At 45.5% G+C, this 15,892-nt stretch overlaps 1 protein-coding gene across 1 annotated transcript; it reads right to left on the reverse strand.

The window, feature by feature from the left end:
- Positions 1-14,375: 14,375 nt before the first annotated feature.
- LOC148913463 (uncharacterized) lies at positions 14,376-15,892 on the reverse strand. The gene is made up of 2 exons (XM_089025769.1): positions 14,655-15,892; positions 14,376-14,451 (listed from the first exon to the last, which is right to left on the reverse strand). The coding sequence occupies exons 1-2, from the start codon at positions 15,728-15,730 to the stop codon at positions 14,376-14,378; spliced, it is 1,152 nt and encodes a 383-aa protein (XP_088881895.1). The 5' UTR covers positions 15,731-15,892.

Here is a 15,892-nt window from a genome sequence, read left to right on the forward strand (position 1 = left end):
TCGGTGTATATTTAGCAAGTCTTTCTGTATGCGAGACTGTGATGCGCGTTTGCTGCTTAGCACCAAATCCTTTGGATGCCATGTGTGAAGGAAGTCCTCGTAGGACTTCGCTCGTACCCTCTTGCGTAGTATCTTGTTTTGTTCCGCGTCGCTAAGGCCCCTTAATTCCGCTTTCAGGTTTCTTACTTGATCCTTGCTGCGGTAATCTGCGTTAATTTCCTCCGCATGGTCTACCATTTCTTTTAACCATTCATGGGGCATTTCTCCGGCTATAGGAGGTGGTTGACAGGAATCTCCGGCGAATACAACTTGGCACTTTCCGCGGAGGAAGTCTACGAACTCCTGCAGGATTTCCAAAGGTACGGTGCAAATCTCATCCCAAAGTATCACCGGAGGTATGTCGTGGATGGCTTCAGGTACCCACTTTTGGCCATTCCAGCGAAAAAAGCTGTGGTAGGTTTGCGCGTCGTAACCCATCTCCGTTAATTCCCTTTCCAAACGATGCGTAGGAGTTAACACCTTTATCTTTGGAAAGAGTTCTAAGACACGCGTGGTTTTACCACTACCACCCGTTCCGTAAAGGTAAGAGAAGCGTTGGTAGGAAATGGGGTCCGTAACTAACGGTAATGGCTCTTCTGTGGGAGTAATGGCGCCTTTTGTGTGTCCACCATGATATTCCACACGTTCTCTCCAGGCTTTTATCTCTTCGTCTTTAACGCGCCATTGACCACTTTCCGCTAACTCGTCGTCGGTGTAGAACTCCTGCATCTTTTCTAACACTTCGGGCTTTACGTACAGGGAATCCGTGGCTACACGTGGTATGTCCTCTTTGTCGAACCGTAGCAGCATCGCAAGTAGGTTAATATGCGCATATGCTAACATGCTGGCGCGTAAATGGTAATATTGCGGTCGATGGTCCTGGTAGTAACACAGTGCATTCCACTTACGTTCTTTTTGACCTTCTACGAAGTAGTTCCACTTTTCCACAGATACCATCGATCCATCATCATGTGCGCGCTTAATAAGGAAGCTTAACTCTCCTTCGTCTGTTATCAGGCGTCGCTGCATGTGTTTCTCGCCCTCCTTAGCGCCCTGAGTGAATTTACCTATGACAACCCGCGCGGTGGGGTTATGCTCCGGTAACCACTGCGTAAAGGCGCTGTGACAAAGTATGGCTTCATGCGCTGTGTATTTTAAAAGTTTGCGCTCTTCAAAGAACTTCAATAGGGGTATTGGTATCCATTCTTTCTCCTGCAGGTGCTTCCCGTACCACGCATAGATTATTGGATGTAAGTCTTTTGTAAATTTCCAGCTGGTTAACCGTACGAACCCCGTTGCTGGGGCGTCGTAGTGACCATCCAACGCAACACGAAAGAACTGCGAATCTGGATGTCCGTAACGGTCGTAATATTCCTTACAATCCCCTAGACCTTTAAAACTTGCGGGGTAACAATGTTTCATATCCAGCGACACGTACTCGTCTTCGTCGTACTCCATGTTCCAAAGACCACCGTGACCATGCTCTACACAGGCTTTGGCTATGTCTCCGAACTCTTTTGGGGTAGGTTTCCACCCATTCCTCTTCTTGGCCGCCAAGAAGTCCAAGCTACGAGAGCTGAGCACTTCATCTGAGAAGTCTTCCCCTAAGGTTTCACAGGCACTTCGAATGCGTTGATGTTCAATTTCCGGTCGGTATAGAGTACCATCTTGGGTCATAAACTGACTTCCCTCCGCGTCCATTAACCATATGGAATTCTCATGAACTAATTCTGACAATGGTGACTTCTTATAGACCTTTGTCTCCTTCTTTTTAGGAAACCTTAACTCTCTCCATGCGTGTGCGTTGTGCTGATAAATGACTATAGGAGCACCTCTGCCTCCGTATTTGTGCGTTCCTTGGTAAATAAAGCCGTCGGTAATGTCTTTCACGTGTATGCGCCTTTCTAACGCAGTTTCTAACTTCTTGATGTTGTCAATAGTTGCTCCAGCCCTACGAGTAGCATCTTCCCATCTCTTGATGGCTTCTCTTCTTTTTAGGGTAAGTTTACCGCCCCGAGAGGAATCTTCAAAGAACTCTCTTACTAACTTTCCTACGCAGTTGCCGGGATGTCGCATTGGTTTAAGCTTCTTAACGTCTGGTTTCTTAATCTCGTACGCGCCGTAAATAACTACGGTAACCGGGTATGCGACCTCGTAGAACAGCATGTCTATTCCTTCAAGTGCTCCGGGCCTGGTGCCTTTATTCAGCACAAACAGGTTTTGCTTACCTGACGCCCGTATTGGATTGCGCCCCTTTTCTATCATCCACTCACCGTCTAAATACTTTATAAATGTTAACTCCAAACGGTATTCACCTTCAGGCATCAAATTGATTATCCTTTCTGCTCTTTCATATGTCATTGTCTCGTCCGTATCGCCCTCCATAAACGTCGTAAAGGCAAAGTCAGCATCCAGGCGATCCAACACCTGAGTTCTCAGTTTGCGCACAGTTTTATTCCTAATGCTCGTGATGGCGTCCATCTATATGTAAAGGATATCTTAACCTCCGTTTGCGGTACCCAACACAGCAGCAGTAAGGGAATCAGCGCGCGGGTAATACCCGACTCGGACGCTGTTACGTGAGCACGGGGAATATCCGTGTAATTCCGAGGGGTGACCGCGAGTCCCCCTTACTGCTGCTGATTTACTCTCACTCTCTATATTCTGGTGTTTTTTTTTTTTATGATTGATAAACAATTCCAAGACTTTTATTAGTGTCGAGCATTTAAACTAAAAAGTATAGCAATCAGGCAACTTTCCAATGCCTTCATTATCTGCCCAAGTTATCTGGTAAATTGCTTAATCTGTTTAACAAAACCTTAAAATATTATTTATCAACCTTTCATAAAATTATAAAAGTCATTTCCAGAGTAAAAGTAGGTCGTAAATTATCACATTATTTCGATTCGTTGACCTTTTATTCTTTACAGTTTCGCTGTAATTCAAATTCCCTTCAATCAAATCCTAATCTCACGAAACGAAGCAAACATTAATTTAGTCTAAGTACTCACACTTAGAATAAAATCTTATTCGATATTTTGTTTGCTAGAAAATATTATAAGCAATTAGTACATATAACATTGTAATGCTCTATGAATGTTGCATGTACTGACCTCATATTTTCGAGAAGACGAGATCAACTTCAGTTTAAAAAGTCATACATTGTATAACAAAATTAAAGTCCGTACCACAGAAATACCAATTCTATATTTCACCAAGTGTACCATCGGTACCATCGGTACCATCGGTACCATCGGTACCATCGGTACCATCGGTATTACATTTGGTGAGGGGACCTATACCAAGTCCGTACCACAGAAATACCAATTCTATATTTCACCAAGTGTACCATCGGTACCATCGGTACCATCGGTATTACATTTGGTGAGGGGACCTATACCAAGTCCGTACCACAGAAATACCAATACTATATTTCACCAAGTGTACCATCGATACCATCGGTACCATCGGTATTACATTTGGTGAGGGGACCTATACCAATTCCGTACCACAGAAATACCAATTCTATATTTCACCAAGTGTACCATCGATACCATCGGTATTACATTTGGTGAGGGGACCTATACCAAGTCCGTACCACAGAAATACCAATTCTATATCTCACCAAGTGTACCATCGGTACCATCGGTATTACATTTGGTGAGGGGACCTATACCAAGTCCGTACCACAGAAATACCAATTCTATATTTCACCAAGTGTACCATCGGTACCATCGGTATTACATTTGGTGAGGGGACCTATACCAAGTCCGTACCACAGAAATACCAATTCTATATTTCACCAAGTGTACCATCGGTACCATCGGTACCATCGGTATTACATTTGGTGAGGGGACCTATGCTAAGTCCGCTACGTTTTTTTTGAAGTACTTAAACTTCAAGTACTACGTAATTCATTTATAAACGTTACGTAACAACCAAATTTGTTAATTACATGCGCATTTCTTGCATATAAATTAACTTCACCATCTGTACCGTCGGTAAAATACTTTTACCGTCCGTATCAGATCGTCTATTTTGGACAACCCTCTGCGGGGGAACTTTTTTTCCTTCAGTCCGACCGCCCTTGAACTTCTGACGTAGGACTTGTGTTCCACGTGTTTCTTTTTTATGGCATCCTTGGGTTTTATTCCCGTAGCCCTGGCCGCCTCGTTGTTCAAAGCCGCGACGACCTGGGGGAGCCTCTGAGTCCATTCCCTGTTGCGTTTGGAGGGATCTTCCAGCTCTTTCCAATACTGGTATCCAAAGAGACGCTCAGCCAGGGTTTTATTGAATCTTTCGACAATGCTCTGACGCCTGTGGTGCTCAGCTTCGGCTCTCCTAATCTTAGTGCTGTGGTCTTTCAGGGTCTTAGTAACCACGCCCATGAACTCCGTCCCCGCATCCACTTGCAGCAGCTTAGGCCATTTCAAGACGCGCTTATAAATCCTACCTAGGGCTTCTGCGACTTCCCCAGAATCCTTGCTGGTTATGGGTTCGGCGTCCTTGTATCTGCTTGCGATATCAACTACGGTCAAAGCGTATCTATAGGTCTTCTTTCTCACCTTGTCATGCGGTAAGAAAAGCAAATCCGCCTGATGAACTTCATTGGGGGTATTTACGGTGAAGCTGGGCCTGGGAATGTACTTAGGCACGGGAAGATAAACCTGCCAGAGGGTTTGTTTTCTTAGCCAGTTCTTAGCCGTTTCTTCTGATACCCTGGCCGCGGTCGCGAGTTTCTTGATGGCCGACGCTCCTCTCCAATAGCCTTTAGGCTCATAGTAAATCCTTTTGAGTTTGTCCTCTACGCGGCCCATTATATGAATTCCAGGACGAGATTGATCTTGCGTCCGTTAAAATCCACCGTCTTTCCGTCCACCTTAATGGCGATGTTTATGCTCTCTACCAAATTAGACAAGTCATAGCTTAAAGAAATGGGAGTGTATTCTACTGGGTCAAATGGATTACCTTTGGGCAGAAACTTGGACATAAGAGAAGACTTTTCTCCATTGTCGTAACTATGGACTAAATCGCAATAGACTTCGTAAGAGGATGCGACTTTCCATTTCACGGGTATGGCTGTGTCGGTAATTGTCTTGCCCGAGGCACATAATAAAGATCCCAATGGGTCAAGCTTTACAAAAGTTACTGAATAGTTTGACATATTATGTTTGAGGGTCATTTCGTGCGGCAATCCCGTGGTGAGAGTATAACCGCGCTTGGCGAGCTCCTTAGCAAGGGTGATTGGTGTGTAATGTCCATCGGGCAGCATTACACCTTGATAATTGCCGCCGCCTTTATGCTCAGTGACCAAGGCATTGACTAAATTATACCAAGAATTGTACAAAGAGCAACTAACCAGCCTAACCTTATGGGCTTTAATGGGGGGATTCAAATAAGTGGTAAAGTTATTTTTATCGCTTTCCAAAAAGACGATCATATATTACAGGGGACAAGTCCCCTTCTAGTGATCTGAGCGCAGCTCAGAGCAGATACGCCAAAGCTACGCCTCCCGCCAGCCCTGCGACTCCTACAAAGACCAATTCATTGTCTTTTTGTTTCTTAGAAGGCTGGTAGTAATTCTTGAACTGAGGCTTTCTTAACCCCGTTAATGCCGCGGGGTGCGCCTGCGCATAGAGCTTAAAGGCGTAGTCTGTATTTTCGAAGTTCTTGTCTGCCTGCATTTTGTCTTGGTAGTTCTTGTCCAATCAATCCCTGTAAGCTTGTCTTTTTTCATTCCAAGCTGCCACGTCTCGCTGATATTTCTCCAGCGCTAAGTCGTGTCTCTTCCTTTCGGCGGCTAAATCTCCGCTGCCATCACCTCTAACTAATCTATCCAAATACTGACCAGCATAATTAGCTCCAGTGAATGCTAAAGCTGCAATAACTCCACCTGCGACCACGCTAGCCATATATATTACGTCGTAGGTAGGTACTTTTCCTTCCGTAGGTAATCCTTTACCATGATAGCCCCACCCACGGCAGCGGTCATCTTAGCAAAATTAGCGAAGCTCTTGCTTGGGTCTTCAGTAAAGTCTTCTTTGAGCACTTTCTTACCTACCCAACCAATACCCGCAACGATGGAAGTAATGATAGCTGCTTCTTCAACAGTTTTCAATAACGCGGTTGACATTATATTTGTTCTTTTTATTCATCTCCGCGAGCTTCTTTCCGGCAGCAACTCTGCCTGGAGATTTAGCCTTGGTAATCTTCTGCTCCTCTTGGCGCTGCTCTACCTTCGCCTCTGGTTCACTCATTTATATCTAAGGACTTGAAGGACTTGACAGGTAACTTACGATGACCTGGGTAAGTACTTGGGAATGACTTAAGGACGACTTGGAAATGACTTGGGCGCTACCTGACCAAGTACTTAAGGATGACTTAACTAGGTACTTGAGGATGACTTGGGTAAGTACTTAAGGAGGACTTGAGGCGACTTGATCAGGTACCTCGGCAAGTGCCGCCTGGAAGACCTTTTCAACGTCTCTGTCCTTCTTGAAGTCCTTCCAAGAGGCCGTAAGTTCCTTCAAGTCGACGTGCTGAGCTACGTGAAGTGCCGCAGAGGCGACTGCCATTAACTTACCGCACTTCAAAGACAACCACCCGCAGGTTATCTTAAGTTCTTGGGCGATGACATAGTCCTCGCTTATGTCCTTCTGGAGTTGCTTTACGTCGTCTATGGGCAGCGCAAGTCCAAGCAATTTAGTAGCAAGTCGGATAGCGGAGTCTGCTACGGCGTCCGTGGTCTTACTTGCAAGGGCAGCCTCATACCTCTTACGGAACTTTTTGACTTCCTCTTCCGACAACTTATTAACCTGCTCATGGGTAAGTTCCTTGCCTATCATTTCCTTGCACTTCCCCGAAGACACAAGGATGTTGAGTTGTTCCTTAAGGTTACTTTCATCTAACTGTGTGGGGACTTCATCTAAGAGCTGCTCAATCTCCATATATGTTAATGGCATACGGAAACCTCAAAGAGAAGATCATCTTGGAATGTTGGTGCGTCTTTAAATGCCACATGTATTCGTGTAACTGTTCCTTGGATATCTCGCCGCCGTAGTCGCTTAAGATGGTTTCCAGATCAGACTTGCTCGGAGTATAAAATACGACAAGTGAACCTATGTTTTCCCTAAAAGGCTTGGAGACAATGGTAAGCTGCTGCGAGAGCAACCAAACGCTAATATTGTCGTGTCTGCCGCTGAAAGCGAGCTTCACTAATTCGGAGGTGCGTCTCTTTACATCGTCCCCGCAGGCGATGTCATCCAATATGAGGAGTGTCTGTGTATCTTTAGGGGATTGTTTGTGCCAGAACTTAAGATGCCCAGATAACTCGTTAGGGTCTAAGATATCTACGAAGAAGTCGTCGTCTTTCACTCCTATGCCCGTCCAGGTGCGGCTATTCACGTAGGTGGGGCAAAGCAGCACGATGTAGTCGAAACGGTATCTAAAGGGTCCTAATAGCTGATCTACCACGAACTGGGTCTTTCCGCAGCCGGTGGGTCCTACTATCAGAGCGTTACAAGGCATGTGATTTGGGTTCATTTATATCCCTTCTTTCGAAGGGAACTTGTTCCCTGATATATATGGAGCCAGTGGAAGCAGTGCAAAGAATTGTCGCCGACGCAAAAGATAAAAGAGACACCATAGAAATGCAAAGGGAGGAGATCGATCGGTTGAAAGAGCGCGTGCAGGAGTTGTACGATGAAATGTGCGGCCTGAAGCGTGCAGAACGGTTTGGCGCGCTGATAACGATGGGAACGTGGGCTAAGGAGTCCGTTAAGGACTTCATGCGATATCCCCTGTAGAATGTTGACAATAAGGTTAAATCTTTGTTAAGGATGCCTGGAAACTATTTCAAAGAGTGTCTCAGAATGTTGACAATAAGGTTAAATCTTTGTTAAGGATGCCTGGAAACTATTTCAAAGAGTGTCTCAGAATGTTAACAATAAGGTTAAATCTTTGTTAAGGATGCCTGGAAACTATTTCAAAGAGTGTCTCAGAATGTTAACAATAAGGTTAAATCTTTGTTAAGGATGCCTGGAAACTATTTCAAAGAGTGTCTCAGAATGTTGACGTTTAGGTTAAATCTTTGTTAAGGATGTTAAATGGAGGCTAAGATATTGTTAAGTATATATGGACTGCTTGTCGTGTAAGAAGGTGTTCAGCACCAAACAAAGACTTCAATACCACGTTCGTGGCGGCGTTTGTACGAAGAAACCCCTTAGCCGCGCTTGTAAGGATTGCGGTAAGGAATTCAGCACCGTTCAAAAGATGCAACAACATCAGGATAAACGCATTTGTGGGCTTTGTAAGGACTGTAATAAGGAATTCCACAACCCCTTCGAAATGAAGCAGCATCTGAAAAGGGGCGTCTGTAATCGAACCAGACAGTGTAGTTTCTGTAATAAGATACTTAGTAGTCGTCAACGTTTACAGACGCACCGGAGAACGCATGAAGTGAATTATAGGTTTCTCTCCCGCGCTTACGACTTGGAAGGCGTGGATTGCTACCAATGTGCGGATTTGATGTGTCGCTGCCCGCATAAAGAGGATTACTTAAGGAATCGCATAGATTACCATAAGAAGATAGTCCGTACTTTCCCCTCTTTTGAACGCGCCGAAGGCGTTCCGTGGACTAAAAGGGAGTATTGGAGGCAGGAGTGCGATCGTTGTGGTTGTGTTAGAGAAGAGGAACATATCTTCAACTGTCTTAACAAAGATTTAACCTAAACGTCAACATTCTGAGACACTTTTGAAATAGTTTCCGGGCATCCTTAACAAAGATTTAACCTTATTGTCAACATTCTGAGACACTCTTTGAAATATATGATACGCAATAGCATTTCTTGGGGCCTTTAATAGTAAAGCAGGGTTTGCGCAAAGAGTCTCAAATCCTGATCTTATTTTTCTTGTTGTTTGTTAGAGATCAACAATACCTCAACAAAACAACAATAAAAATAAGGACCCCTTTAGAAGAAGGTCTGCAGAAAGGTAGTAAAGTACGACTTGCGCAAAGAGTCTCAAGATACGACTTTATTTTTCTTGTTGTTTGTTAGGGATCAACAATACCTCAACAAAACAACAAGAAAAATAAGGACCCCTTTTAAAGCGCCCTGCAGAGCCCTAAGTATATGCTGGCCTACTTCGTGGCATTTCTGGGAGGATTCCTGATCGCCCTTTCAATATATGGACTGTATTACGTGCGAACCACCTGCAGATTGCATTGCGACACCCAAACCTAAACCGCGTAAAAAATACACCTGCCTTCATTGTGGCAGTGCATTCCTTGAAGAATCCTTTGTGGGGCATTGGTGCTCCGCGGATCCTAAAGCGCAGCGGACCCTATTAGACGTCCTTACGAATGCAGAGGACTCTCGGGCTCATACTTGACTACGTCAAATACCCACCTGCCATCCTTTTTACCATGACTCATAACATGGGTAACGTCCTGCCCTTCAATAGCGTACCTTATCCTATCGGGCGCCCAAAGGGTGTATGTTCTTTTTTTATTCTCTAAGACCAAGCGCAGGCGGTCGATGTCTTCAAAGACCACGTAATTCTTTATCTCGTAAATCTCCCCCACGGTTAAATCCCTCCAGTGCGTTTGTATGAACTTTAACTCGTTAAATTTATCCTCGTTCATTATACCTATGGAATATTCTCAAATGCGTTCCCAGAGTCTCCGAGGTTTTGAAGGCCTTACAGCACCACCTGCAGGGAATTCGTAGGCGTTCTGCATACGCGGTGATCTCCCTGCAGATTTCGTCGTAGTCGCTGCTAATCATTACCTTATAACCGTTTTCTTCATACCTCTGTAAGAGGCGGCGTTGATCCTCGGATAATAATGCCTTTTGGAGTCTTCAGCTCGATGCAGAAGCCACGGTAATGGGTGTGCGCATTCAAGATAAGAAGGTCGGGTTGCCCTCGCTGATATCCTTTCTGCCAGCACTTTATGCGTTTACCGTCGCCGTCCTGCAGTTTGCCTAGACCAGGGGTCACGAGCATTTGGGGGTAAAACCTGCGGATGTAGTCCACTACCTTTTTATGTAGGTCGAATTCATTTTCGATCTTAAATACCAACTTGTTTGGACCATCAAACCGCTTCTCGACCTCGTACTTACCAGTTTTCCTAAGGGTGGGGAGTACTTCCTCGAATATCCAATCGCGGAATTCCAGCGCTTTAGGTAACTTCGAACTAAATATCAGTTCGTACAACCCAGGCTCTGAGATGAACACGGCATTTGGTTGTGTAGTAAAGGGGGAACGATTCGTTCCTCTTAACTCATCCAATCGTTTCTGGTACTTTTCAGAAACGTGATCTCTAATCGCCTTCCTGGTGTTTTCATATTCTAACGCCAGTGCCACTTCCTTTGCTTTAAAGTACAGTTTGTCGCCTTGCAGTATGCATTGCAGTTTGGTTTCGTTGTTTTGAAATACGCGAAGCATATTATACGTAAGGAATATTTTAATAGGCAACGCTCTTTAGCTGATTCATTTCTACGCTCAGTTGCGCGTCTGAGACTACGAAAACGTAGCAGTTTATTTTGTCGCCGTCGCCCGCACTGGCGTTTTTGGTGCGCTTGATCTCCAATGTTATGCCATCCTGCGTATTTACTAGACGTAAGCCCTGACCGTGCATAGATTCGTCGTTGATGGTGCGCATATCAATCCACAGCGCGTACTTATCATTAAAGAATTCCTCAGGGCTAATTTGGTCGCCAAACTTGCGCATTGCCTCCCTGTACACGCCTGCGGGCTTTATCCCGTGGGAGTAAACCTTGTTTGGGACTCCGTTGATATTCACGCCGACGTTAGTAATGTTGGGGTTATGAAAGGCTTCGGAGTCGCGCTTACCGGCCTCGTAGGGTTTGGCGAACACCAGCATCAACCCCGTGAGACTTCTTCGGGGGAGGTTAATGCTTTGGTTGATAACCTCATCCGTCTTATCCAAGAAGCTGAACGTCTTATACATCACTACGTGGTCGTAAAGGAATGCCTTTCCGGCGCTATATTCCATGCCAGCGCTACGGGCCAGCCATTCGCTGTATACCGTTTCGTACTGTAGCTCTAAGTTGGTAATAGAGTATGGGGTTGTTGTGGTAAGTGCAGTGCTTAGCCCACCAATGATGTTATTAGCATCTGCTAAGGTTACTTCAAACTGTAACTCGGATAACTGTCTTGGGTAATACACACCGTGATTCGTAATCACTTCAAAGTCCAGTGGTATGACATACTTGCAACCATAGGCTGTCTTTATTCGCTTTGCGTCTGCCACTGCGGTTTCTCCGCTGCCGTCAGTAGGTTGCGTTTTCGTAGGTGTGCGGACCTTACGTAGAATGACACTACCAATTCCTTGTTCTATCTTTTGCGCGCGGTCAAAGGCTGTCAACCATAAGTCTTTGTACGTGGTATACAGATATTACCTATTTAAGTCCAGCAAGGATTCCCCGGCGAACTTTACGCGCATCTTAGAAACAATGTTGCGACCCACGTTGTTAACGATAATCCTTTCATCTGTGGGGCTTGACTGTACCGCTAGGTCGAACCTTAAAGCCAGGGTGCCAGGAACTAAGACTAGGTTATCCGTTAGACGGGGCACGCCTACGTACAAGGTTTCTCCTGGCTTTGCGCTAGAAGGTGTGAATGTGACCCGGTGAAAGGTGCGTTCTGCTTTCAGTCCGCCAACCTGCTTAGGTAATGCGTTGGGATTTAACTTTGAGCTTATCATATATAATGGAAGTAGAAGGAACGGATTTTGATCCCCTTACCGAAGAAGGTCAAGTAGATATTAACGACGACGAATTCGACGCATGGACTCAGGGTGCGGATACCGACCCCCTAGTTTACGACGCAGCCCTAGAAAACAAGTATGGTGGCAGATGGAAAAGCGCCAAAGCCGCCTTAAGAGACATGTGGAGAACTAAGAAGCCTAATGAACCCGCTCCTGAGTACTTGGAAATGGAAAACATGGACCAACCGGAGGCAGCTGCGCGGGAAACCACAGAGTGGGCAGCGCGGGAGCTAGAGCTGCGCTACGACAACTTTGATGCTGACGACGTAAAGCTCACGGAGCGCGGAAACAAAGTCCTCATAAGCGTTCAAGACTTAAGATATCCCGACAAAGACCGCTGGACTAAACCACAAGTCCTCTTTGATGAGGAGGGCAACGTTAGGGGTGACGTCTTAAGATTAAAGGGCTTCCAGCGTGCTACTAGAAGCCTGTTAGAACGGTTAAAAGCCCTAACCGAAAGAACTGAAATGGAAAAGCATGCCGAGAAGCTGCAAAAGGAGATAGAAGAAAAAGACGCAGAATACGCAAAGCAAAGTCAACTACTAGCTGATGCTGAAAAGAAGTTCACCCATCAAGACGAAAGAATGAAAGAAATGAAAAACCACTTGGATCAAGCTCTGCGCGATAGGGATAAAGCACAAAGGGACTTGGAGGAGGCTAAAAACTCTGGCGACTCAGTGGAAGCGCTACGAGAAACATTGGAAGAAAGGGAGGAGGAATACATGAAGCAAAACCGACTGCTTCTCGACGCACATAGGAGGGAAGTCGAATACAAAAACCTAGAAATAAGCGAGCTGGTAGACCAAAGAACCCGAGTTCGGCGTGAAAGAAATCAAGCACAAAGGGCTCTTAACCTCGCCCTGCAAGAGTTAGACTTAACTAGAGACGATGCTAAGGACCTACAAACCACCATAGCCGACTCTTTAGTGGAGCGGCGGCGGTTAATGGCTGAAATTAATACTAAGGAGGAACAAATCCGGCAAAGAGATCAGGCTATTGAAGACCTGGAGGGGCAAATAGAGCGGCAGCGAGAAGTAGTTGCGGACCAAACTCGTACCGAAGAGGAAAGGGAGGCTGCCCAAAGGGAAACAGAAGATCTAGAGGTGCGCCTTGCGGAATTACGGGCGCAAAAGGAAAACCTGGAAAAGGAGCTGGGACTTATTACCAAGGAAAAGGTAAAAAGAGCCCTTTTGAAGTATGGTCTTCCGCTGGCATTTGCGGTCGCTATGTCGAGCATAGTAGGCGTGATCTTGTCCGCGCTTAAGGCTACAGGCGCGGGCGTAAAGAAATTAGGCAATGGGCTGATGGACTTGGGAAAAAAGATGGCAGCCGGTCTTCCTGGGCTGCTGGGTAGCGTTCTTGGCCTGGCACTTAGGGCCGGCGGAGAACTGCTAAAGTTTGTGGGGAATAACATTTGGATATTAGTCGTAGCTATTGGAGTGGTACTCCTGAAGAAGATGAAGGGTTGATCTTATCCTTGTGTATTACTGGTGGCTTATCGTCGTCGGGCATCCGAGGCGTCCTCGACTGGGGATAAGTAAAGATACTATTCACACCACCTTGATAATGCGGAACTAGTGGTATGGCGGTCATAGTAGAAATGGTCTTATGATTCCAAACAGCATCCGTTGGAGGATCTTTTGACGGGGCGGCATTTATCCGAAGGTAGGCAACGTCGTTGGGAAGAACCTGAAGCTTCGCATATTGGCAATTGGCTATCATGTGAAAAGTTACCGGCGTTAAGTCTTCTGTGCTTAACGGTGGGGGCTCCGACGAGAAATGAGCTGGGTTCCTATTATTATCTTTTTTTCTGTAGGGTAGTAATGGGTGGTTATCCTCATCGACGATCCTAAACCCGACATTACACGAATACCCCGTCGAAATGCAAATGGTACACATGATCAATCCCAGGCCCCCAACCTTCACCCACAGCCCGGTGTCATGCCAATGCTGTTCTAAGTAGTCCTTCTCCTCCAAAAAAGGTAGAAACCAATCTTCCTTCGCGTGTGGGTTCATATATTTAAAGGCTAAGCACCGTAAGAGTGCTAATGGTCTTGTGATTATAAACCGTATCTCTCTGATTTTCTATACTATTTATGCAAACGCTCCCGGTGTCATCTACGCGCATTTGCAGCTTTACCTTCCCATGGCAATCGGCGACCATGTGGAAAGTCCAAGTCGTAAGATTCTCAGCGCTATTCGTTGGCGGCTCTACGGAGAAATGCGCAGGCTCCCTGTTGTTTGTCTTCACGCGCATAGGCTGCAGTACGCCATTCTCATCCAGGAACCTAAAGCCGACGTTGACATGGCTGCTCGTGCCAATGCAAATGCTGCATATTATCAACTTCTTTCCCGAGTAGTTCAAATTCACGGACATGCCCGTGACATCAACCCAAGACGCCTGGGTGTATTTTTTCTCGCCTGTGTAAGTCGTATAGACCCAATCTACTCCAGCTACGTAGGGGTTGTTCATCGCCATATATAATAGCTCAGACCAATGCTTGCAGCTGCTAGGCCGGCTTTTATTAGGTTATGGTCATATTCCTCAGGTATGGTTGCGGGAATATGCTTTGATGTTTTCTTGACCGCTGGCTTTTCTGTGTGTTCCTTCTTTGTTTTCTCTACGAAGTGAGGAATGCCCTTGGTAGTATCAGAGTTCACGTCATTCACCCCAAACTTCATATCCTTAGTAGCTCGCTGCAGCTTGTTGTTATAACCCACAACGGAATTGGTGTTGATAACCAAATTACTTGGCATTAACCAACAACCAGGACTCAAGGCGTAATCCAGCCGCACTTTAGATTGCTGCACCGCTAATTGATACCTTTGAACTGACTTGGATATGTCATTTTCTATTATTGCGGACTCAAATAAAGTTAGGAATTCCTGTTGCGTTTCCTGTGAAGCACCTTGGGCACCAATCATTGGACTGCGGGTATTTACCTGCGCTCCTAAGACGCAGTAAACAAGTGCTTCTATGCTGCTATTTATGCGAACCAAACCTGCCTTTGTCAATCCTTTACCTTTCTGAGGTATGAACCAATTATACTGACTTCTATCCTTATGGGTGGATGTGTAGTATGCCGTAAGAGAATCTTCGTGGGGGCTGGTGTAATGAAAGTTAAATTCATCCGAACTCTCAGATCGACCCTTAAACCTAAAGTCGGGGTTCGCTACGTTAAACTCCCTACATAATTTAATGAAGGCACTCTTATTATATCTGGTGCCGGTCCAAACAAAGCTATTAGTCCATGGCAGTACGGCTTGAAGCTCGCTTAAAACTCTCCTAATCGTAAACAAGACATGAAACCTCAAAATAGAACCGGTTTGGGTATCGGGTTTAATTAAGTCATAGCCAATACCGCAGCCGCTTGTCGCACACCACACGGCAAAGTTTAATTGCTGGGACCAATATTTCATATTTGGTCTTTCGGACCATTTGGCGTAATCACTCACGTTTTCCACGGCTGGCGGTGTTAGTTGAAAAACGTCGCTCGTTTTGGCTATGAAAAACTTCGATGGTGTCACGAAGATCTTAAATGGGAGCTTCTTAATGTCTTGCGGCTTATCGGTGAGCTCCACGGCCGGAATAGGATAGGTACTGGTACCAAGTATTAATTCCTTTGGCCAAGCGGGCTTAACGGGTGTTGGTTTAGGCGCAACATGTGTGGGTTCATGTCGTGGATGCTTCGGCTGATCCTCTATCTTGTTGATCAACGTGGGTTTCAAATCCTCATTGCCGTACATCCTAGAGCCGTTATAGTAAATACCATCGGGCCTTCTTTCGAACTTACTAGGGTCTGCATGCGGAAACATCTTCCTAAAGGCCCTCCAGTTCCAGTAATCCCGGTTGTCATGATGTGGCTGCTCCTCAATATCATTCCCAAAAGCGTCGTACATTAGTATATATAATGGATGTTATACCATCAGCACCTCCACTTTATCCTGATTTACCTAGGGAGGGACCTAACGAATTAAACGCGGAAAACTTTAGGCTCAACAAAGCAAATTTAATCCTGGCTTACTTGGAAGGACAAGCAAAACACTACGAAAAAGTTAGGA

Source organism: Actinia tenebrosa, unplaced genomic scaffold (assembly GCF_029948245.1).
Source record: "Actinia tenebrosa isolate PJP-AT-01 unplaced genomic scaffold, QUT_ActTen_1.0 PGA_scaffold0__85_contigs__length_37466705, whole genome shotgun sequence".
In the NCBI taxonomy this organism is placed as follows: Eukaryota; Metazoa; Cnidaria; class Anthozoa; order Actiniaria; family Actiniidae; genus Actinia; species Actinia tenebrosa.